Genomic DNA, 23,537 nt, shown 5'->3' on the forward strand with positions numbered 1-23,537 from the left:
TATTTCCCAGGGGTGATCGAACACCCTGTATACAGACTTGTAGAACTACATTGCTTCTACACCGAGACTGATCTTTCTTTCTTTTTACAGTAAATACATTTAATATACCATACCATAATTATCATATTCATTTATACAGGGTGTTCGTCCACCCCTGGAAAAAATTTTAATGGGGGATTCTAGCGACCAAAATAAGACGAAAATCAGGAATACCAATTTGTTGATGAAGACTTCGTTAAAAAGTTATTAACAATTAAATTCAAAAACATCAAATCGTTCTGGAAAAATTATTTTCGGTTGCGGGGGTAAATTACAATCATTTCTGGTGAATACACATACCACCGAAATCCTATCCACTTTCGAGAAAAAAAATTGGGTAGGTGGTGAAATTCTTCGGCGAAAAAAAAATTTTTCAAATCATTTTAAAAAAATCATTTTCGGTTGCGGAGATCAATTACAATAATTTTTGGTCATTGCACATACCCCCGAAATCCTACTCACTTTCTAGAAAAAAATTCGAAAAGGTGTGACATTTTTCAACGAAATTAAAATATTTCAAATCGTTCTGAAAAAAATATTATTAGCTGTGGGGGTCAATTACAATCATTTTTGGTGAATTGACATACCCTCGAAATCTTGCGCATTTTCGAGAAAAAAATTCAGTACGGGCGGAACTTTAAACGTTAATAACTTTTTAACGAAGCCTTAATCAACAAATTGGTATTCTTGATTTTCGTCTTATTTTGGCCTCTAGAATCTTCCATTAAAGTTTTTCCCAGGGGTGGTCGAACACCCTATACAACATACAGTAAGTTTCTCGGCTTACGCAATCAATTCATTTTAAAACTTTCCGTATAAATCGAATACTGCGTGGATCGAATCGTAAAAATATTATGTATTATAGAGAAAAAGAAAGAATGGTCGGATTAAGGAGAATATGACACCACAAGTAAAGGAAATGTGAACAGTGTCAATGAATGTTTGCTTAATCGATGAATTTATGAAAGTTAACTAAAACGTCGTACCCAATGCAATTCACAAATTCGTCTAGAACTAACTTTTTTACTCTATAATACATATCCATTAGTACTTCTTTATAACGATAAAATTTTATTTCGTATCTAAATACGTACACATATACAAAATATGTATAAATACGCAAATAGGAGCGCAATTGCGTATCTTATAACTTATAATAATAATAATTTTTACATGTATTGTTTAATATTTTCCAACATGGATATGATTGTATTAATTATGTTTCACCAGTCATATTAAAATACTTTTTTTGGAACTTACGCTACTTAGTAAAGTAACGAACAAAAGATTTTATTTGGAACAATTCCAAAAAAATAATTTGTCCGTAAGATTAAAGTAACGATTGTGTTATAACAATATTTTATTCGTACAAGTGAATAATTAAAAATTGTATACTAAATTAAGAAAATCAAATGAAAATTCAGATTAGGAAGAAATATGATCAAATTCAAACATTCGAAAGCCATTTGAGATTGACAAGCTGCCATCGCCATCTGGTAGTAATCCAGATTTCGTAGTTTGTAGTAAACTTCTCGACGAATAGTCATATGATCGTCACGGAAAAGGGCGAGCCCGACTTCGATTTTGACGGATTCGTGTACCAAGTGGTGTATAATTGTTAAATTATAGTAAACGGTCCTCCAAAATGAAGGGTTGTATGTTCAATATTGACGGAGGATATTTGGAGGGTCTTTGTCGTGGATTTAAATGTGGAATTCTTCAACATAATGATTATCTTAATCTCGTACAGTGTGAAACACTCGAAGGTAAATTTCACGCGACAATTACATCTTACTTTTAATGTTTATATATGTGTGTAGTTACTGCGTATTTAGCGACTAGCTCATTCTTCGGTTAATACCGATATACTTGTTATTAATTATTTGCTATTTGTGCAGATTTAAAACTGCATTTAGCAGGTACAGATTATGGTAGTTTCTTGGCTAATGAACCATCACCGCTCTCTGTCAGTGTAATCGATGACAAACTAAGGGAAAAACTTGTGGTAGAATTTCAACATATGCGTAATCATTCTGTTGAGCCTTTATCTCAATTTTTGGATTTTATCACGTATAGTTACATGATTGATAATATCATTTTATTGATCACTGGTACTTTACATCAAAGACCAATTTCAGAATTGATTCCTAAATGTCATCCTCTTGGCAGTTTTGAACAAATGGAAGCCATTCATGTAGCAGCTACACCCGCTGAACTTTATGGCGCAGTCTTGGTGGATACTCCTTTAGGTATGATCCACAAATATGGTCCGTCCTCCAAAATCAAAAAATGTTTGAGATGTTAGTCAAACAGATAGCTTGCAATGATAAATTCAACTGCAATTGTAGACTGTGGCGATGATGATCTTGATGATTGATGAGACGTTGATGGAGGTGGTACATTCAATGTGGCGCCATTAGTCGCTTTTTTAATTTCACCATCAGCTACGCTTTGCTTGCTGCCATGTTCAGACATGGTGATTCAAATGTTGATTTGCACATATGTTCTGAATTGGCAAACCGAAACTGACACGACCGTGCACTAATGCACTGTTAGATTCACTAAGCAGTACAATATTTAACAAGTAACAATGGTTTCAATGCACTGAGTTCAAAGAATTATTCGCTATGCAACCAAAAAATCCAAGATCCGGCTCGAAGGGGGACGGACCTTCAAAACAATTACAGTGATATATTTTGCATCATTGTATGATATTGTAGTTAACCATTAAGAAATATCTTATTGCAGCACCCTTCTTTGTGGATTGCATTTCTGAACAGGATTTAGATGAAATGAACATTGAAATAATCAGGAATACCTTATATAAAGCTTACTTGGAAGCTTTTTACAAATTCTGTAAAGACATTGGCGGGACGACTGCAGATACTATGTGTGAAATTCTTGCGGTATAAAATTTGATACAATTAAAAAAAGTATTTAATATAAAAAATTACATGTTAAGTGTAATTTATTTTCATAGTTTGAAGCAGATAGGCGAGCAATTATCATAACTATCAACTCGTTTGGAACAGAGTTAGGAAAAGATGATAGAGCAAAATTATATCCACGTTGTGGTAAATTGAATCCTGATGGATTAGCAGCATTGGCAAGAGCCGATGATTACGAACAGGTTAAAGCTGTAGCAGAGTATTATGCTGTATGTATATATTTTATAAACTTTTGTTTATATTTCTTTAAAGCGTCGATGTCTCATAATTAACATACATACGTACATCTATACAAATTTACATTGTTTTTGCAGGAGTACAGTGCTTTATTTGAAGGTGCAGGTAACAACCCTGGCGACAAGACTTTAGAAGATAAATTCTTTGAACACGAGGTAAATTTAATATAACTATAAAAAATTAATACTGAATAATAAATATTAAAGATTATTAATTTTAATCTTATATTTATAGGTTCGTTTAAACGTTCATGCTTTTCTCCAACAATTTCATTTTGGAGTATTCTATAGTTATCTTAAGTTAAAGGAACAAGAATGTCGCAACATCGTATGGATAGCAGAATGTGTAGCACAAAAACATCGTGCTAAAATAGATAATTACATTCCAATCTTTTAATGCCTTCTAATGTTCTGTTTCATTGATTGTTCATGTCTGGCTAAGCAACAATATCACACAGGAAAGTGATTGTTTCTCTGTATTTTTATTTTTCAATTATGAATAATTAATAGTTCTACAGTATTTCTTATTGTCAAAAAGGGGAAACTGCCAAATAAATACAAAATATTATTAATAATTATTTAACGCATAATTAGAACGAAAAGGCAACTGTATCTCTAGCCAAATTGAAAGGATGGTATTAAAAATTATTATTTAGCACTGTTACTATCATATACATATAACAAGAGTTTATATTATATCGATGTATATAATGTATTTTATTGTAGTCCAGTATATTTGTTGTGTCTTGTATTACCCGACGTTGTAATTATTGATTCTAATGTAATATAAAACAATATATAATACATTCCATATGTTTGAAAAATTCAATTCAGACGATGTCATATTAAATTACTAAATTTAATTCATTTTTTTAACCATGTTCCTGTAAGAACAGATTAAAAATTTCTATTACGTGTGTATACATGTTACATAATTAAAGTTGTTCAATTGATCTTTAATTTGAACGTACGTCTAAATGGTGAATTATAGTTCGATGAATAAACTCAATTAATTGGTTTACTAGTTAAATTCGTGTTACACACTAACAAATATATAAATGTCTAAAAAATGCTTGCTATAGTTAAAAAAGTTGGTAAATTAAAAATATTTTACTTTTTAAATAACGAGGCGAATGAATTATTTCATTTATACATGTCATAGTAATCGAATTAATTAATTATTATTAAATATATAAACACATACATGTAAAATTAAAAAAATGTTATAACCTAAATTAATTCAAAATAATTTAGTTTCTCAACTAAAAGATGTGTATGAATGTTTGTAACATATGAAATATAGCATTTACAATATATACTGCTTATGCTTACGAATAAGATTCTTTATAAAAACCTTATATTTATTCTAGAGCAGCCTTTAAATTCATAAATAATTTAATATTATTCGATGCAATTTCTTACTATTAGAAAATACAATGTCAAAATTGATTGAATTTTAAAATATAAAATCCTAACGAAAAATAGTTGTCAAATATATGTATATGTATCTCTTTCTGTAAAATATTTTTTATAATTATACATACATGTACATACGCGCACACACACACACACGCACGCACGCATTCTCACTCATGCGCGATTTATTTTATGAAAATATCATTCTTATTAAAGTAATAGAATAAAAATTAATTTCAAGCTAAAGGCTTATAAAATAATAAGAAATATAATAATTACTAATTATGAACTTTGTAATTCTTGAACCGACAATTAATATTTTACAGTACCACTGCTGTAGGTAAAATAAAATTATAATAATTTTAAAGTCACCGAAAATAAACTTTCGTTATTTTCCGTTAGGATATTTTTCAAATTATCATACAAAAATAAAACACTGCTTATCTTCTACAAATTCGTTCACTTTCACACTGCATTCTTTCTCCATCTGATTCTCTACTTCTTGCGGGATGCACTTCTTCGTTCATAGAGTTCACATTAGCAACCGAAGATGGCGGAGCATTATTAATATGTTTTATGTTAGTAGTTGGCGATGGCGGTGTCGTTGTTGGCATTGTATTTTTAATAGCATTGTTAACGAGGTTTGGAGGTTGGTAAGTTGCTAGACTTTTTAATCCAATTACTTCTGGATTTTCTTTCCAAAATCTATCTGCGATAATGTCATCGACCAGTGGAACCACTGCTGGCTTTAGTCTACCTATTCCATCAGGTACTAATTTCCTTATAAGGGTAGTACCTTTTCGAAAAAGTGGAGGTTCGTTATTATAATTTATACCAAATTCTTGAAACAGTAATTCATTCTTATGAGATGCCAATGTCCCTCTAAGTTTTTCTTCTGCCTGTAAATTAAATAAAACAAGTAAACAAAAACAGTAAACACTTTGTTGAAGTACATAACTTACATCCCGATACTTATTTTAATTATCAATTTAAAGCAATCTAACAACAATTTTAATATAAATATATAGCATGTAAAAATAAATATACTATATAAAAATTAAAATATTTTACCTGACTCGGAGTAAGTTTTGCTTTTAATATGAGATTCCAAAAACAAGTATTGTACAAATTATTCACATGAACATCTGCCTGACGCCATGCTAAGTAATCTCTTAAATTTTTATCTGTTGGATATAATACAACACGGGCATCGAAAGAAGGTGGATAATATAATTCTTTCCCACGAAAAAAACAAGGCCAATGATAAACGTACGACGATGCAAACAGAGAGTTTACGTTTGACATCAACTTTGAAGCTGAAACATAAAACTAATATTGTAAATGATGTAACTTTAAAAACTATAAAATACAACATTATGTAATATATTAAAATTATATATTCTACATCAATTTATATATTTTTTAATTCACTATTGTTTATTAGTCGTTCAAAGTGTATCGCGTTTTAATCTGCTACTCTAAATGCATACCTCTTCTCTTGTAAAGTTGCGTGTCTTTCCGAAAAACAAAAGAATATTCGTCACTTTGACCAAAGCCTAAAATGATTTCTTTAAAATCTTCCATAACCGTAATAGCTGCTCGATTCATCAATTCCAAGGCAGCTACATCATTTGGTTTAGTAAATTGATGTGCATCGCAAAACTTTGAAAAATTTCTTCCGTCTATTCTAACCACAATCCAACAATTTGGTAAACAACAATCGTCACGTTCAAATTCCTTTACATATTCAAATTTACTCTTAGCCATTGTTGTCAAACTTATGTGCCGGCTTATGACCACTTGTTTGACCAAGCTAATGATTTTCAGGAAGTTACTTCCCTTCATCCGTCTCTACTGTATAACAACGTTCCCTGAAACTGCCGAGTGTTGAAGTTTCCACTGCCGAGGTTCACTTCAGCACTTCAGCCCCTGTTAGGTGAAATCGCGTGTTTCTATTTCAAATAGTTGTTTTTAATTCTAAGATATCACCTACTTTTTATTCAAAAATAAATAAACTTTCGATTCGTGTATATTTATGTTGTTAATCACCCACATGTATGTTTATTGGTTAAGTACGTTCGTTTGTTACTGCATATAAAGATATACGGGTTAAGTGAAGGACTGTATTACATCAACTTTAATGAATTAATATCAAATTTAAAACAAGGCGTTTAGTTTAAATAAAACACACTTATAAATTTTGTTAATATACTTTCTCTAGTGGACAGACATGAATTGTAAATATAAACATAAATATATACGTAATAACAACATTGATAAAAAGATGCAATTTCAAACAGATGTACCTATACACGTGTCTAGAAATCTTGCCATTTGAGGGGAATACAACACGCTGCAGTGTAAGCAGTGTTACCAGACGGCAAACCGGTACCCAAAGGAAACTGTCCCTCCACTTACGCACACTAATGCACAGCCACGCGTACATAAACTCGATTCGAGAAAGAAGACGAACGTAAGTTTGTCAACCGGTAATGCCAGTCCGGCATACAGTTTCGAGTCCGACGGAGTTCTATCAGTATTACCAGACGGCAAACTGGTAACAATGGTAACATTACAGACGCTTGTCTGTGCTGCCCCCCCACTTACGTACGACCTGATAAAAAAACCAGTGGTCAACTGATTATTGAAATTAGCAAAGCTAGCAAACGTAGAAAAGTCTTTATTCTCTCACATGATGTACAGAGTTGCTATTATCACAGACGAGGTACACGAGTAGACCTTTCACCACAGACGAGGTATACGAGTAGACCTATCACCTAATGTATTTTTTCGGCCCGATTCTCTGGGGCTCTAGAGCTCCATTACCATTTCCGTGTCACTCGCAACGTTACCAACAGATTTAGAAATGAACACAAGAAGAAGTGAGACAGAAAATGAAATTTCAGAAATTTTATTATTTTTTAACGAAATGAAAGTTATTAACGTTTAAAGTTCCGACCGTACTGAATTTATTTCTCGAAAATGCGCAAGATTTCGAGGGTATGTCTATTCACCAAAAATGATTGTAATTGACCCACGCAACCGAAAATAATTTTTCTAGAACGATTTGAAATTTTTTTTTTTCCGTCGAAAAATTTTACACCTTCTCGAATTTTTTTCTAGAAAATAGGTAGGATTTCGGGGGTATGTGTATTCACCAAAAATGATTGTAATTGATCCCCGCAACCGAAAATAATTTTTTCAGAATTAATTACAAATTTTTTTTTTCATCGAAAAATTTAGGCACCTACCACCCCCTGTCAATTTTTCTTAAAAATTACTTTTTCATTTTTAGTAATTTTGTTTGACGCCCTACAGAAAAGTTGTCTAATACTTTTCTGTAGGTACCCATGAGCTCTACTTCAGAAAAAAGTTTCATTGAAATATATTCACAATTGTAAGAGTTATGACTGTTTGAAAATTGGACCATTTTTATGGGGTTTTTCTCATTTTGCGAGGTCAAGGACCAACTTTTCGAATATTTTTACGATTTGTACATATTCTACACTAAAATACGCGTAGTTTGCTTTTTTAAACATTAAAATCGTCCAATTCGTTCAGGAGTTATGACGTTTTAAAGATCTGCATGAAATTTCGGGCAAACATTTCTGGCCAGAAATTAGATTTTCGTTGAGAAATTTTTTTCTCGAAAATGGTTAGGATTTCGAGGGCATGTCTATTGACCAAAAACGATTGTAATGGACCCCCGTAACTAAAAATAATTTTTTTAGAACGATTTGAAATTTTTTAATTTTGTCGAAAAATTTCACACCTACACGAATTTTTTTCTCAAAAGGGGGTAGGATTTCGGGGGTATGTCTCTTGACCAAAAATGATTGTAATTGACTTCTGCAACCAAAAATAATTTTTGGACCTTTCTCGTTTGTGAAAAATTTCTGCACCTGGTCTGCCGTCTGATAATTAATATTCGATTATTCTTTGCAATCCACCCATAGTCAATTCGCATATATTTACGCACACACTACAGCTGTCTACCTATTAATACTAATTCAGTGAATAGTTTCTCAACTGACCGCCATCCATGAGAAGAGGCCTAAAATCACCTCCGAATTTTCAGGTCGGTATGGCAGTCAGATTCGGCCGCGAAAGTCCATATGGTGAAAAGTCTACTCATATACCTCGTCTGTGCTTTCACCTTATGGACTTTCGTGGCCTAATCTGTCTGCCATACCGACCTGAAAATTCGGAGGTGATTTTAGCGGCCTCTTCTCATGGATGGTGGTCAGTTGAGAAACTCACTGAATTAGTGTGATAGGCAAACAGGCTAGTTGTGTGTAAATGCATATGAGTTGAGAAGTACGAATTATTCGCGATTCTTTGATTAAAGTTGTAAGTAATTTGCATGTAATCATCGAAGTGAATAATGTTAACAAATTCAAGAATCTTGTCATCTGCTATTATAAATCGACAAAAGTGTAAGTTATATTTAATTTGTAAATTATATCGCCATCCATCAATATGTATAATTCTAAAGTCAAGGTATTTACGTTATTCTAGGAAGTCGCGTATCCGCAGTTTCTACCTGAGGCATCTCTATTCCTTTTCGAATAACAAGCTTCGCGAGACATCGGCCTTTCCCCCACCCCGCCAACTAATTCACGAGCGTTACCGAGCACAACGAGGAGCCATCAGTCGTACTTTGAAAATTAACTTAGGAACACGCGTCAGGACGTATCGGCGTTTCGCGACCGAGGTGCGTAATTCTAACCTGTTTATTCTTCCATTATTACTACTCGCGTTTTCATTACGATCTCTTGCAATACGGTTTCGATTTAATCATTACTTAATTATAATAATCGTTTATGTACTTTAATGGATCTTTATTTCGTTTCTGTTACAGTCTCTTATTGGAATTCGAAATCAAGAAATTCCTTTTCGAAATACAAGACGTGTCGGCGTATCGCGACCAACGAAGTACGTATTTCTAACCTTTTGATATTTCCTAATTATTATCAATTATTGTTTAATTATCATTTAATTTGTATTTTATTTCTGTTGCAGTCCCTAATTGAAATTCGACGCCATGGAAACTTTTATTGGTGCGTAAACGACACCATAACAGATGGCAGGCCACTCGACAAATTTTGGAGGAAATATTGGTAACGTTTAAACAATTATAACAAAACTTAACGGGCATATTAATATTTATATATTTTTATTTCATTATTAAATTATTCATGGCAAGCATGATCATAATTTTCTAATCGGTCATTGTTAAGATAAAATATGAATATCATTAACAAACTTTTTATCCGCTTCGATATATATCGAAGTATACAGAAATGGCGTCGGTAGATATCAACGATAAATTGGAATAATTTATATTTAACTGTATTCTGATCGCGATTGAATATTTCCGAGTGATATTAATTTAATTGATTATTTATATCTCTTTATGAATTTTTGTAATTGCAATTTCCATATACAGGGTGTTCGGCCACACCTGGGAAAAATTTTAATGAGGGATTCTAGAGGCCAAAATAAGACGAAAATCAAGAATACCAATTTGTTGATGGAGGCTTCGTTAAAAAGTTATTAACAATTAAATTCAAAAATTTCAAATCGTTTTGGAAAAATTATTTTCGGTTTCGGGGGTCAATTACAATCATTTTTGGTGAATACATGTACCTCCAAAATCTTATCCACTTTCGAGAAAAAAAATCGGATATGTGCTGAAATTTTTTAGCGAAAAAAAATTTTTCAAACCATTCTAAAAAAATTATTTTCAGTTACGGGGGTCAATTGCGATCATTTTTGGTCATTACACATATCTCCGAAATCCTACGCATTTTCGAGAAAAAATTTCCTTCCCGAAAATCTAATTAGGTGTCTTTCCTCAACGAAAAAAAAAATTTCAAATCGTTTTGGAAAAATTTTTTTTGGTTTCGGGGGTCAATTACAATCATTTTTGGTGAATAGACATACCCCCGAAATCTTGCGCGTTTTCGAGAAAAAAATTCAGTACAGACGGAACTTTAAATGTTAATAACTTTTTAACGAAGCCTCCATCAACAAATTGGTATTCTTGATTTTCGTCTTATTTTGGTCTCTAGAATGCCTCATTAAAATCTTTCCTAGGGGTGGCCGAACACCCTGTATATTTCGATACAAGTTTCAGTAAACGTAGTAATTGCGGAGTTGGAATATGCTATTCAAGCATAAATAACCAACGAACTTTAATTGTTGCAAATTTCGGAATATTTATAAAAATTACGGGATATTGTAACGTTCGATAAAGTAAACATAACCATGCTTACAACTCTAACTATGAAACTTAGTGATATAATATTTAGAAATTGAATAATTACTTGTACGTAATTATTTTCATAGATAATATTTTATCGTTGAAATTTTCATTGATTGAGAATATTTCGCCTTCGTGGTATTAACCTTTTACGTGACAATCTATACAGCAGTACTAAGTAAAGCAGTATTTCTGTTGACAAACTCTAATAAGAAGAAGAAGAAGAAAAAAGAAAACCGATAGGAAAAGCACACGTGTGCTTGTTGTATTTCTTGTCTTCTGTCCCTTTCTTTTCAGCTCTCTTTTTCCAGGAAATTTGTTGGCAATGCGGCCGGTAGATTCAGTGATTGTGCGTAGCAACAAGTTTGTTTCTCGGGGCAAAGTGATCCCAAGCACGTTGTCGTTCACGGTGTTAGGCAAACGCGAGAATAGAAGCAGTGTTTCCTACGTAATTTTAAATTACTTCGAGAGCATCGTGGCTCTCCTTGTTTTCTGAATCGCGATAATAGAATCATTTGTTCGCCGATTTGAATCTTCGGTCGCGGTAATGCAATTTAATACCTAATAAATTTGATTATTTTTTTAATTCGAAATTAAAACTTCCCGTTGACGGTACTAGAGTCAGTGCATCACTGAAGAGTACTATTGGGCGGTGCTTTACGAGCGAACATTGTAAGTATAAATACTTTCATATTTTTCATTAAAAATTTTTACAGTTTTAACAATAGATTCAAATTGTTTTCTTACAGTTTTCTTACAGTCTGTGAACCTGACCCTGAAAACCAGCAGCAGTAACCGGGGAGTATCGGACGGTGGACCACGAGCTGACAACGTAAATATAAATTTATATTTTGAAATTTTTAATTAAAAATCTCTATAATTTTAACAACAGATTCTAATTGTTTTCTTGCATTCTTCTTACAGTGACATCCTGGAAACCAGCAGGACCATGCTGACTTCGCTGATGACTTGAAGTGGTCAACATTGTCATCCGAGCATTTACATTCTACGATTGAGTTAGTCGCATGCATTTATGTTCCTCTGGTCCCCAACCATGTTGTAGGATGAAAGATCCGAATCAACACGGGTGACCAGTTGTATACTTGCTATTTTTGACGAATCAAGTGACCACGGGTATGAAAAATACCCGTGAGTAGTAACACAAATTGTCATATTTTCTTAGTGCAGGCTAGGGTCTTCTTGCACTCGCGTTTTTTAATGTTATAAATAAATATTACCTAATATGATTATTATAAAATTTTTATGAAAATATATAAAACAATTTTTATAAAATGTATAGAATATTTTTATTAACTTTACATGAATTATAGATTGAATAGAATATGAAGTGATATAATGTGAGAAACATTATATTAATCGTATGAAGGAGTAGAATATAAATATTAATTACTATAACATTATATAGTAATTTTAATAACATTAATAGAATTCTTAAATATCGATCGTATTTAATATATTTTATGTGCAAGAAGACATTTCGCGACTCATCGATTTTTGAGTCAAAGTAACATGTATTGTATACTAGTTTCATCTTTTTAGAAATTTACATTGACGATAGAATCGATTATGAATTGTTGAATTTTTTAAATAATGTTATTCATTAAATTTCAATTATTTCAATTTTCAAATAAATTAATTCAATTTTAAAGTAAATTATCATAAAATCTTAAATAAAGTCTTTCGTTTCACATAATTAAATTTCAATTATAATAGTTTTCTTACATAATAATATTTTTCAATATTAATGTATTTTCTTGTTGATATATTTCATATAACAAGTGGAGTCTTTTTGATTAAAAATTAAATAAAAACTACCGTTTAGCTATATTTAATTAACAACTTTTTTTAGTCAGGATTTTCAGACTAATCTTTCCGTGTGCGTTGCCCAAGTTCATGCACACGCCCAGGTGCTATTTGCATGAGCGAATGTAACGGGCACGATGAATTACAAGGGACCATCCCGAGGTGTAAATCTCCAATTTTAATGAAACTTCGCAATTATATAGTTCTCATAAATCTATTAGAAACGTATTTTTTTGTAGCTGCTAATAATCACTTTAAGAGTTTGAAATCAGCCATCAAAGTTGGGGATTCAAAACATATTTTGTTGAATATCTCGGAAACTATTAGAGATAGGGGTGTGCTTCAAATGGATGAAATTTATGTTTTTAAACGGCGAATTTGATGGTGCAAAGAGATTTGCAAAACTTTTATTTGTTTAAACAATATGTTAAAAAATAGCACATTTTTTTATTTTTCTCGTTAGATATTAATGATTTTTTTTTCTCCATTTGTACAGAGAAACTACACATCCATGTACAAAATACGGATAAATTGGAATTTTGATTTTTTCACAATAAAGAAAGATTTTATATTTGTAATTTTTTTCGTATTTCGTATTGTACGAAGTACCAGATCGCATACAGGGAGTTCGGCCACCCCTGGGAAAAATTTTAATGGGAGATTCTAGAGGCCAAAATAAGACGAAAATTAAAAATACCAATTTGTTGATGGAGGCTTCGTTAAAACGTTTTTAACAATTAAATTAAAAATTTTCCAAATCGTTCTAAAAAAATTATTTTCGATTGCAAGGGACGATTATAATCATTTTTGATGAATAGATATACACCGGAAATCCTACCCAGTTTGGAGAAAAAAATTCGAGAAGCTGTGAAATTTTTCGACAAAATTAAAAAATTTCAAATCGTTCAAAAAAAAGTATTTTTGATTGCAGGGACCAATTATAATCATTTTCGGTCAATAGATATACCCTCGAAATCCTATCCATTTTCGTGAAAAAAATTCCTTACCGAAAATATAATTTCAGGCCAAAATGCTTCCCGTCATGCGAATCTTTAAAACACCACAACTTCTGAACGGATTGGACGATTTTAATGTTCAAAAAGCCAAACGCCGCGTATTTTAGTGTAGAATATGTAACAATTATAAAAATATTAGAAAGGTTATTCCTTGGCCCTGTAATGTTAGAAAAACCCCATAAAAATGGTCCAATTTTCAAACAGCCATAACTCCTATAATAGTGAATACATTTCAATGAAACTTTTTGTTTAAGTAGAGCCCATAGGTACCTACAAAATAGTATTAAACAACTTTTCTGTAGGACGTCAAACGAAATTATTAAAAATAAAAAACGAATTTTTAAGAAAAATAGATAAGGGGGTGCCTAAATTTTTCGGCGAAATTGAATAGTTTCAAATCGTTCTGGAAAAATTATTTTCGGTTGCGGGGGTCAATTATAATCATTTTCGGTGAATAGACATACTTCCGAAATCTTACCCACTTTCGAGAAAAAAATTCAGTATTGGCGGAACTTTAAACGTTAATAACTTCTTAACGAAGCCTTCATCAACAAATTGGTATTCTTGATTTTCGTCTTATTGTGGCCTCTAGAATCTCCCATTAAAATTTTTCCCAAGAGTGGTCGAACACCATGTATATCTATATCACTAATTATTCATTATTAAAGTTGGTAATTTTTACGGGATATAATAACCTTTGCAACCCAATTATTAATTATAAATTGTGAACTTTTTATAAATATTCTGTATTCTTTACATGAATCAAAGTTTGTTCGCGATCATTGTTTTAATTGATGGAAAATAGAATGCTTGCGTCGAAAGGGTATGCAAATTGCAATTCAACATTTCATATTGAGAATCGTAGAAATGTAGAATCGACATTTTCGTTCGTTATTGCTTTTTCTGTACGAACCTAATTTAGTTTTCAATACAGTAAAATATAATTATTGCAATGTATACGTCTTGAAAAATTTTTCATTTCATAAAAGAACGAAAAATAAAATCTACGGTAACAAATGAATACAATTTTCGATCAATTTGGTATTTATCTTAACACTGAGACGAATTTAACATTTCATTCAATTTCAATTACGTAATATTTATGTTTTTAAACTTTTTAATATAAATTTTTACTCTTGGAAGCTTTAGTTGAAATATTAATTTCATAATATCATTTTTACTATGATCAGTTACCATTAGTCTATCTTGTCGGTATATAATTATTTTTTTCTGTGTCCATTAATACACTTTTATTTCAGCTATTAATCCTTTGAACAAGTTCTTGTTACAGAATATACATATAATCATTGAAGAATGGAATTGGGAATGGTACACGGATTTCATCTTGATCGTTCTTAGAGAAATATTTCATACAATTCTATTTATTGGATATGAATTTTTGTTTCAGGGAAACATCGTGGGATTAACAAAGACATCAAGAAGAAAATATTTCCTCAGATTTCTTTGTTTTATATAAATTATATTTATTGGATATGAGTTTTTGTTTCAGGACTACATCGTGGAATTGTCGAAGACACCAAGAAGAAAATATCTTGTCATATCTTCGTTTTATATCGGTTATATTTATTGCATATGAGTGTATGTTTTAGAAAAACATCGTGGGATTTATGAAGACACCAAGAAGAAAATATTTCCTCGTATTTCTTCATTTCTACAGGTTGCGTTAGAATATAAGTACAAATGTATATAGATTATATGATAAAGAAGCATTCTCCAGCGTTTTAATAAATACTACCAAAGCGTACGCGTACATTTAAGTACGAATTATTAATATTAAGGTACAATTTAGTATTCTAATATGCAAGATCCATACGTAGAGTTGCACATTTCTGGTTGGATCTTCAGTGTCTTATTAGGCACTATCATAATAAAATCATCCATTTAAGAAGAAACAATTAATAATAAAGTACATATTGGTATCTTAACACTAGGTTTACGGTACGTGTCAATTTGACGCATTCAGATTCTAAACTTAACGTTTATAGGACTCATAAATATTATTTGTTAGCAATTTACGTTGAATTGAATTAATGTAATGATATGGATGTATTCTCTAATTAAAAGAAAAACTGCATTTTAATGCAACTGTCAACGTAGCGAATTATAATAAAAATATGTACAACGAGTGTCCGTAAATCTAGTGTTAATAATCAGGATTCGTATGTGCAGTTGCACATTCCAATTTCATTTCTAAAAAACATGTGGTGGTTTATCTCACATGTATCAACATTTTGTTAGGTTTTCGATCACTTCATCAGTCAGAGTTCGTACGTGCAATTGTTGCACGTTTAAATTTCGTTTCTAGAAAATATGTGTGTATCATCTCACATGTATTGACATTTTGTTAGGTTCTTCGTCTCTTTGTTGGGCAGTTCTTTTAAGAATTCCCCTTTGTAGCTCATTTCTAAACTTTTCGATAGCTTCTAAAAAATCTCATTGTTAGATAGTGTGGCGGCGCTGCTTCGCTACGGTGTGGGACTACTCGTGAGAATTCTGCAGGAGGGTGGAAAAGGAATGGAGGAAGGCGGCGTTTCGTCCGAGCTTGCTAGTGGACTCTCATCAGTAGGGTTTTCTAGCAGGCCCTGCGTTAGACGACTGGGATATTGGGAAGTCATTCGAGGAGTGTATATGTATACAGGGTGGGGCAGTAACTATTAGCACCTCAGATATCTTGGAAACTATAAGTTTCACAGAAATGTTTGCTAAAGTAAATTGCACAGTACGAAGGGCGCTATTGGCTGGCGATAATAGTTTTTTTGCAGGTGGAGGTACTTCGGACATTTCAAGGTCACATCCATTTCTTTAAATGGATCGGTATGTTTTTGCTTCCGTATCACGATAGAGGATCTTAAAACGAGTTCAACGACCTATTACACAAGGTCATTGAAGGTCATAGAAAGTAGAGAAAGGCGATAATACTTACGGTTTTGGTAGTAAATGAAACATGTTTATAGTAGGTGTTCGAAATGATGACCATCACTGTCAATGCGTCGTTGGATTCTTTTTACGATTGATTGACTTGCAAGTCTTACAGCGTCAGAACTTATTGATGCACAGGCTGCAATAATTCGTTGTTGCATATCGTGAGATGTAGTTGGTACTCCTTTGTACACTTTCTCTTTCAGTGTTCCCCACAAAAAGAAATCCAAAGGTGTTATGTCTGGTGAACGAGCTGGCCACGATATTGGACCGCCGCGTCCAATCCAACGATTTCGAAATTTTTCATCGAGTTCCCTTCGCGCAATCGATGAATAATGTGCTGGGCATCCATCATGTTGATACCACATGGTTTGTCGTGTAAATAAAGGTAACTCTTCTGGCAAAAGACCCAATGTATCCTTAATAAAATTAGCATTGACGTTGCCATTCAAATTTCCATTGATAAAATAAGGTCCAATAATTTGATCACCTATGATACCGCACCATACATTCACAGACCATTGTTTTTGATGTTCAACCTGTCGCAGCCAATGTGGATTTTCCGCTGCCCATAAATGCATGTTATGCAAATTAACATTCCCGTGATTTGTGAATGTTGCTTCATGAGTAAATAAGACGGCATTAAAAAAAAGCTCATTGTTTTGAATCTGACGTATAGCCCATCGACAAAACTCAACGCGATTCATGAAGTCGTTCCCATGCAATTCTTGGTCAAGACTAACGTGATACGGATGAAATTTGCGACGGTGCAAAATGCGGAGTACGTTCCTCCTACTAATGCCAGATTCGCGTTCAATTTGTCGCAAACTAATATGAGAATTTCTAGACACACTAGCGAGCACACCGATTTCCATTTCTTCGTTAATTACTCGTTTCTGGCGTTCACTTTTACGAACACTTAAACTACCGGTTTGCCTAAGTTTATCATACACATTTTTAAATGTTTGACGCGAAGGCTGAGACCGATGTGGATATCGTTCAGCATACAAGCTTTTCGCCCTTACAGAATTTTGTTGGCATTCGCCATAAATAAGAAGCATATCAACCTGCTCTTCAAACGGATACATCGTGCCGGATTGACCGATTTATCGATACTAATCTTATGATGTTTATCTTACTCTGCAAACTATTAAAGTGTCCTTCAAGCAGTGTTTATTCTCAGTGAAGTAAACGGTAAGCATTACGCATTCCTCTACTGTTGACAATACGTATGTTTCATTTACTACCAAAACCGTAAGTATTATCGCCTTTCTCTACTTTCTATGACCTTCAATGACCTTGTGTAATAGGTCGTTGAACTCGTTTTAAGATCCTCTATCGTGATACGGAAGCAAAAACATACCGATCCATTTAAAGAAATGGATGTGACCTTCAAATGTCCGAAGTACCTCCACCTGCAAAAAAACTATTATCGCCAGCCAATAGCGCCCTTCGTACTGTGCAATTTACTTTAGCAAACATTTCTGTGAAACTTATAGTTTCCAAGATATCTGAGGTGCTAATAGTTACTGCCCCACCCTGTATAGTAACGGAGGTGTCGGTCGAGCGCTTGTGAGAGTACGACCCCTCTGGTGGCCAGCATGGGAGGTGACGCCACAATAGGTATTCGAATTCTTCGCCAAAGGAAGGGTGGTTGGGGCGAGGATAGGGTGGGTTTCCATTCGCAGCAACCTTCACGCGGTGAGACCTGAGTCATATTATTTACTATGCAATTAATATAATTATTAATTGCATAGCAAATAATATGAGCTAATGGCTGCGTTCTTCTTATAGTTTCACATACCTTCTTCGCCCCGGTTTGCGGTCTGATAACACCGATTTCGAGTCGCAAATACATTTTTACCGAGTTATTTTTTAAATAAACGATACATTACAATTTAAAATAAAAAATAGAGGATTTGCGGTGTACTTATCAATGAGGTACATTCTTACGTATTTTAATAATCTTGATATCTTTAAATGATCTTAATCGATTGGATACTTCAATGAAATTAATCGATTAATACTCAATTCTGGACCGTACAGCTTTCATTTCGTTACAAAATAATAAAATTTCTGAAATTTCATTTTCTGTCTCACTTCCACTTGTGTTTATTTCTAAATCTGTTGGTAACGTTGCGAGTGACACCAAAATGGTAATGGGGCTCTAGAGCCCAAGAAAAATGGACCGAAAAAATACGTTGGGTGAAAGGTCTACTCGTATACCTCGTCTGTGCTATTATTAACAATTTTATGCGATATTTTAAAAAACTATTTTAAATTCGCAGTCACTAGCTAATTGTTACAACTACTCTACTTTTCTTTATGCGTGAACATAGCTTTATATCACATTAAGCGTAATATACATTAACTTGAGATTGTATACGTCGGTTTATTTAATAAATTTAATCCAGAGCTTATTTTTATAATAAAAAAGAATGCACTGCTAAGTAAACAATCGCACCGCCAACTATGGCGGAAAATCCAAGTTCGTTGAGAAATAGTGAGCTGTCTGCGACGCTAGGTGACGACACAATCGAACTAGAAAGAGAGGGTATAAACAAACTTGAAACCGAATTGGATGTAGATTATATTATGCTTGTATTAACACTAGATTTACGGACTGAGCCAATTTGACTCATTTAGAATTTTGTTGCTATATATATAAAAAACTTGAATATTATTTTTAATAACATATGTTGGTTTTTAATTCCATAATCAATTATACATAAATATGAATTCCTCATTACCCCTTACCCCCCTCATTTCGTATTGTCGAATGTGGTATACCTATTTTTACGGTTGTGAGCCAATTTGACTCATAAAATGATTTAACAGTTAATTGCTTTGCAAATGAAATTTCTGGCTTATATAAAGAATCTGAATTCTACCACCAATTACGCGTAAACATTCATGTTCAATCTTGTCAATTTATTAGTTAGCTGAGGCCAAAAAAAACTCTTTCATAATTCCGACTTATACATCGCGCGTAAACAGAGCATTTTTAGTGAAATAATATAATTTTATAAAATCAATTTTATGTCAAATAATTTGGTCCATCAAATTAATTTCGATATTTATTTGTAAAAGGTATTTCAATTGATATTTATTTTACATCTAATTACGTAAGGTTCCCATCGTTGGAAAAAATCAGAAAAAATTTCTTTTGCTAAATGTATTTTAAAAACACAGTATATACGTAAAAAATGTATTCAATGAAATTTTTAATAATAAATCTTTCATTTAAATTGAGTTGGAACTATTTTTTTTGCAAACATCTTGAATTTTGTTGTATGAGTCAAATTGGCTCATTTCAGTAAAAATAGGTATACAGGGTGTTCGGTCACTCCTGGGAAAAATTTCAATGGAAGATTCTAGAGGCCAAAATAAGACGAAAATCAAGAATATCAATTTCTTGACTGAGGCTTCGTTAAAAAGTTATTAACAATTAAATTAAAAAATTTCAAATCGTTCTGGAAAAATTATTTTCGGTTGCGGGGGTCAATTATAATCATTTTTGGTGAATAGTCATACCCCCGAAATCTTGCGCATTTTCGAGAAAAAAATTCAGTAGGGGCGAAATTTTAAACGTTAATAACTTTTTAACGAAGTCTCCATCAATAAATTGGTATTCTTGATTTTTGTCTCATTTTGGCCTCTAGAATCCCCCATTAAAATTTTTCCCAGGGGTGATCGAACACCCTGTATGTATTTCTCCCAAAAGTGTAATCAAATTGTGAAGTGTCTAAAATTCATAAATATCTGTTTCTTTTCGAGCAAATGTACGAGGATCTCTCGTAAATAAAATTAAGTAAAGAAAGGTGGAAGAAGAGGATTGAAGGGGAACCAGTAATTAAATACATACATACATAAGCAGTAAGCAATATTTTTTAAAATATACAATTTTTATATTAGCAGTTTTGACATTGTAAAGTTTAATCAGTTTTGTCTGCTTGAGTCATTACAGTAAGTAAATTGGCTAATTCTCTCAAATTCTTGATATCTTCGGAATTACCCTCAAACGAATTCAAATTTGTTGATGTATTACGTTTATGTACTTGTATGTCGCTAATAATTATGCCCATATCTTTTAATATGTTATTATTGAAAATATCGAAAAATTTAGTTGTCGGAATTGTTGGATCGTTATAGTGAAGGGTAGTAAGATTTAAATATTCTTTGGCTGTTGGCAATTTTGTTTCCCAATTCTCGAAGAATTTTTGGTTTGAAAAAACCGTCGCGACGTATGAATTATTATTTTTTATTTTCAACACTCCAAATTGCGAGCCATTCTTATTCGCGTAAATTTGAATTCTGCTCGTTCCAGCTTGATCGTACACATCGCTATACAGATACTGTTTCTGGAATAGATCCTTTGGAATATCAACAAGATACACGTGCATTGAAATTTTATTTCCGAACTCGAATCCGTGTTTCCTATAGTGATATGCAGCCAAATATTCATTATCAAACTTTAACGGGGCATTTTTCAAGATATCTGTAGCTATTCCACAATCTTTTTTAACGTCGGCCACAAATTGTTTTCTGGCATCGGGATTTATTTGAAAATCCGCCAAATATGAACGATACTGTGATCTGGATTTTCCTAAAAAAAAAGAAAGAGGCAATAAAATTAACGTCTATGATGATTTCAAAAGCGAGTCTAACGTTGTTTGACTGTACCGTGACTTTCTAATGCAATCAATTCAATGATAGCACCGAATGTATGAACGTCATTGCAGTCTAAGTCTTTCGCTGCCGCGGCGGCGGCATAAATGATATCTTTATTGTAATTCCTCGCTGTATCGCCGAACACTGTCCGCATTCGATCTATCTCAGCACCTGTTAGATCTGCGAATATCGTTTTGTTGTTTATTTGAACGTTCTTCAAGCCGTCTGGATCCGTTTCAAACACCTCGGCCATCTTAACCAGAGTTTCTTGGCGCCTTGCTTCCAAAGCTATACGTTCGTTTCTCATAATTTCATTACAATATTTTTTATATTCTGGATGGTTCTTGTCCATTTTCGTGACCCTCAGCATCTCTTTTATCCCATCCGGTCCGCTTTGGTTAAACCTGAATTTTTAATTTTAGGGAAGAAGAAATATTTTAATTAGGAGAATAAAACAGCAAAACTATCAAAAGATAATATGATTTTAGGAAAGAAACGTTTCCCAAATTTACTATAACCGTATTATAAAAATGAGACGAAAGTTGTTCACATGCTCACCGATTAGGATTTATTTTCAGTTCATCGTTAATAATGAAGATCCCCTCAGTGTTGTCGCTTATTTTGATAGAAGTCTCGGGCCCAACTGATTTGAAAAATGTTTCAGGATCATAGATAGTATTAATAGTCTTGGTAATGTTCGCACCATTCTTTATGTTCGTATAATTGTCGTCGATAAATTTCTGGAAAGTTTTCTGTGCAACATCATCGGTCATCTGAGACTTATACTCTTGAAAATATTGGGTTTGCGCTTTCTTGATAATTCCGTTTGCCGTTTTTGGCTGTATAAGCGTATGCGAAAAGAAAAATACGGACAAAGAAAACTGCAAGACGTCCAATGGTTTCAGTGTTCCCTCCTGCTTCTTATCGTACAAAGTTTTAAATCCGATTAATACTGCAGAAGCATCTATAGCTACAGTTGTCATATTCAAGAAAGTTGCACCAACTTGTTGCAAGGATGTAAAAGTGCGTCCTGTTCGTGCACCGGCTATTAATTTACTATTGACTACGCTTGTTCCTACGTGTAAAGGCAACATAATTACGCTCAATGCGCTCATCATTGATTCCGTATCGAGCAGACTTTCGTCGTGAGTTCCTTTGTCTACCAACTGTTGGACGCTTCTCGCGGCTCCGTATGCCGCGCTTGTTGTACTAGCTATTCCCACGGTTGTAAGCGCGATAGGAGCCAGTGGAGTAAAGAAAGAAACCACCCCAACCCCTGTTCCGATAAATCCAGTCACTCCACTAGTAACATCCAGTGTTCTTCCTATACGCGAAATCAGATCGCAAGCTGGCGATGTACCAAATTCCAAGGCTACATCGCCTTTCACATCGAATTTGTACCTGCTGTCCTTAGAGCACGTGTAAAAGCCTGGCTTTGGATAACAATATAACATCATTTCTAGTTTATTGTTTTTTTCCCAATCGTTCCAAGATTCGTACACGCGGCAATTCGTATCGACGTAATAGCTTTCTTCTGTTGTTTCGTTTATACGTATACGAAATATCGGAACGTAAAATTGCTTATCGTCTTGCTTGCAATATACGAAAATAATGCCAACATGCAACAACTTACAGTGCGAGTAATTTTGATGCACTTGCATGATCTTGTCTTTGATTTTATCGCCTGAATCACGTTTATCTTCATCATACGCGTTTTCGATATTGCCAAAGTTGTCGTTTGCATCCTTTGGAGGACCAAATAAAGCATAACAAACTTTTGTGCGTAATAAGTCGTATTCCTTTTTCTGATAAACGTCCCACTGTTTACCTTCGAAAGTTAAATAGAACATTTGCTGGATATCGCGTGCTGTCTTTTCCCATTTCTTGGTCTCTGGTTCATCCCACACAGGTTTGTGATACTTCGTGAGCGTATCGAACATTTTCTTACACTGCTGAAAGCATTACGTTACTTTTATATGGCAGCGTCACGAATAAATGAATAAATTTATACCTACATATTTTATAAAAAAATCTATTCAATTTACATAATTACGTATCAATTTGAATTACACAAAACGAAGAAAGAATAGATTATTTGTAATGTCTATAGACTTGAATGAAATTGTAATCGTTCGTATGACGAGTTCTTTAAAGTCTTTGACAACTGTAGAATACGTTACAT

The 23,537-nt window shown here is 33.1% G+C and overlaps 3 protein-coding genes across 4 annotated transcripts; 1 reads left to right on the plus strand and 2 right to left on the minus strand.

The window, feature by feature from the left end:
• Nucleotides 1–1,558: 1,558 nt before the first annotated feature.
• Vhaac39-1 (V-type proton ATPase subunit VhaAC39-1) lies at nt 1,559–4,034 on the plus strand. The gene is made up of 6 exons (XM_076768514.1): nt 1,559–1,805; nt 1,938–2,288; nt 2,788–2,945; nt 3,020–3,196; nt 3,302–3,379; nt 3,459–4,034. The coding sequence occupies exons 1-6, from the start codon at nt 1,685–1,687 to the stop codon at nt 3,618–3,620; spliced, it is 1,047 nt and encodes a 348-aa protein (XP_076624629.1). The 5' UTR covers nt 1,559–1,684; the 3' UTR covers nt 3,621–4,034.
• Nucleotides 3,690–7,110, minus strand: Thg (tRNA-histidine guanylyltransferase). Of its 2 annotated transcripts, none has more exons than XM_076768512.1 (4): nt 6,946–7,110; nt 6,130–6,568; nt 5,711–5,955; nt 3,690–5,538 (listed from the first exon to the last, which is right to left on the minus strand). In XM_076768512.1, exons 2-4 carry the CDS (start codon nt 6,482–6,484, stop codon nt 5,080–5,082), a joined length of 1,059 nt encoding a protein of 352 aa, XP_076624627.1. In that variant the 5' UTR covers nt 6,485–6,568; nt 6,946–7,110; the 3' UTR covers nt 3,690–5,079. The 2 variants fall into 2 exon arrangements, with proteins under 2 accessions (XP_076624627.1, XP_076624628.1); XM_076768513.1 differs by lacking the exon at nt 6,946–7,110 and adding an exon at nt 6,693–6,903.
• A 13,464-nt stretch (nt 7,111–20,574) lies between these two features.
• Nucleotides 20,575–23,025, minus strand: LOC143344137 (uncharacterized). Its single transcript, XM_076769871.1, has 3 exons — nt 21,914–23,025; nt 21,368–21,759; nt 20,575–21,290 (listed from the first exon to the last, which is right to left on the minus strand). The coding sequence occupies exons 1-3, from the start codon at nt 23,014–23,016 to the stop codon at nt 20,620–20,622; spliced, it is 2,166 nt and encodes a 721-aa protein (XP_076625986.1). The 5' UTR covers nt 23,017–23,025; the 3' UTR covers nt 20,575–20,619.
• Nucleotides 23,026–23,537: the final 512 nt, after the last annotated feature.

The sequence above is a fragment of the Colletes latitarsis genome, chromosome 7, assembly GCF_051014445.1.
Source record: "Colletes latitarsis isolate SP2378_abdomen chromosome 7, iyColLati1, whole genome shotgun sequence".
Taxonomy (NCBI): domain Eukaryota; kingdom Metazoa; phylum Arthropoda; class Insecta; order Hymenoptera; family Colletidae; genus Colletes; species Colletes latitarsis.

Excerpts from the sequence above, each read along its gene's own strand:
- LOC143344137 (XM_076769871.1), bottom strand. The coding sequence starts at position 23,016 with ATGCAAGTGCATCAAAATTACTCGCACTGTAAGTTGTTGCATGTTGGC. Across the intron at positions 21,760-21,913 it reads CTGAAAATAAATCCTAATCG|GTTTAACCAAAGCGGACCGG; the intron begins GTGAGCATGTGA and ends TTAAAAATTCAG. Across the intron at positions 21,291-21,367 it reads GATTGCATTAGAAAGTCACG|GAAAATCCAGATCACAGTAT; the intron begins GTACAGTCAAAC and ends CTTTTTTTTTAG.
- Thg (XM_076768512.1), bottom strand. The coding sequence starts at position 6,484 with ATGAAGGGAAGTAACTTCCTGAAAATCATTAGCTTGGTCAAACAAGTG. Across the intron at positions 5,956-6,129 it reads GCAACTTTACAAGAGAAGAG|CTTCAAAGTTGATGTCAAAC; the intron begins GTATGCATTTAG and ends TTTATGTTTCAG. Across the intron at positions 5,539-5,710 it reads CAAAACTTACTCCGAGTCAG|GCAGAAGAAAAACTTAGAGG; the intron begins GTAAAATATTTT and ends TTTAATTTACAG.
- Vhaac39-1 (XM_076768514.1), top strand. The coding sequence starts at position 1,685 with ATGAAGGGTTGTATGTTCAATATTGACGGAGGATATTTGGAGGGTCTT. Across the intron at positions 1,806-1,937 it reads ACAGTGTGAAACACTCGAAG|ATTTAAAACTGCATTTAGCA; the intron begins GTAAATTTCACG and ends CTATTTGTGCAG. Across the intron at positions 3,197-3,301 it reads CTGTAGCAGAGTATTATGCT|GAGTACAGTGCTTTATTTGA; the intron begins GTATGTATATAT and ends TTGTTTTTGCAG.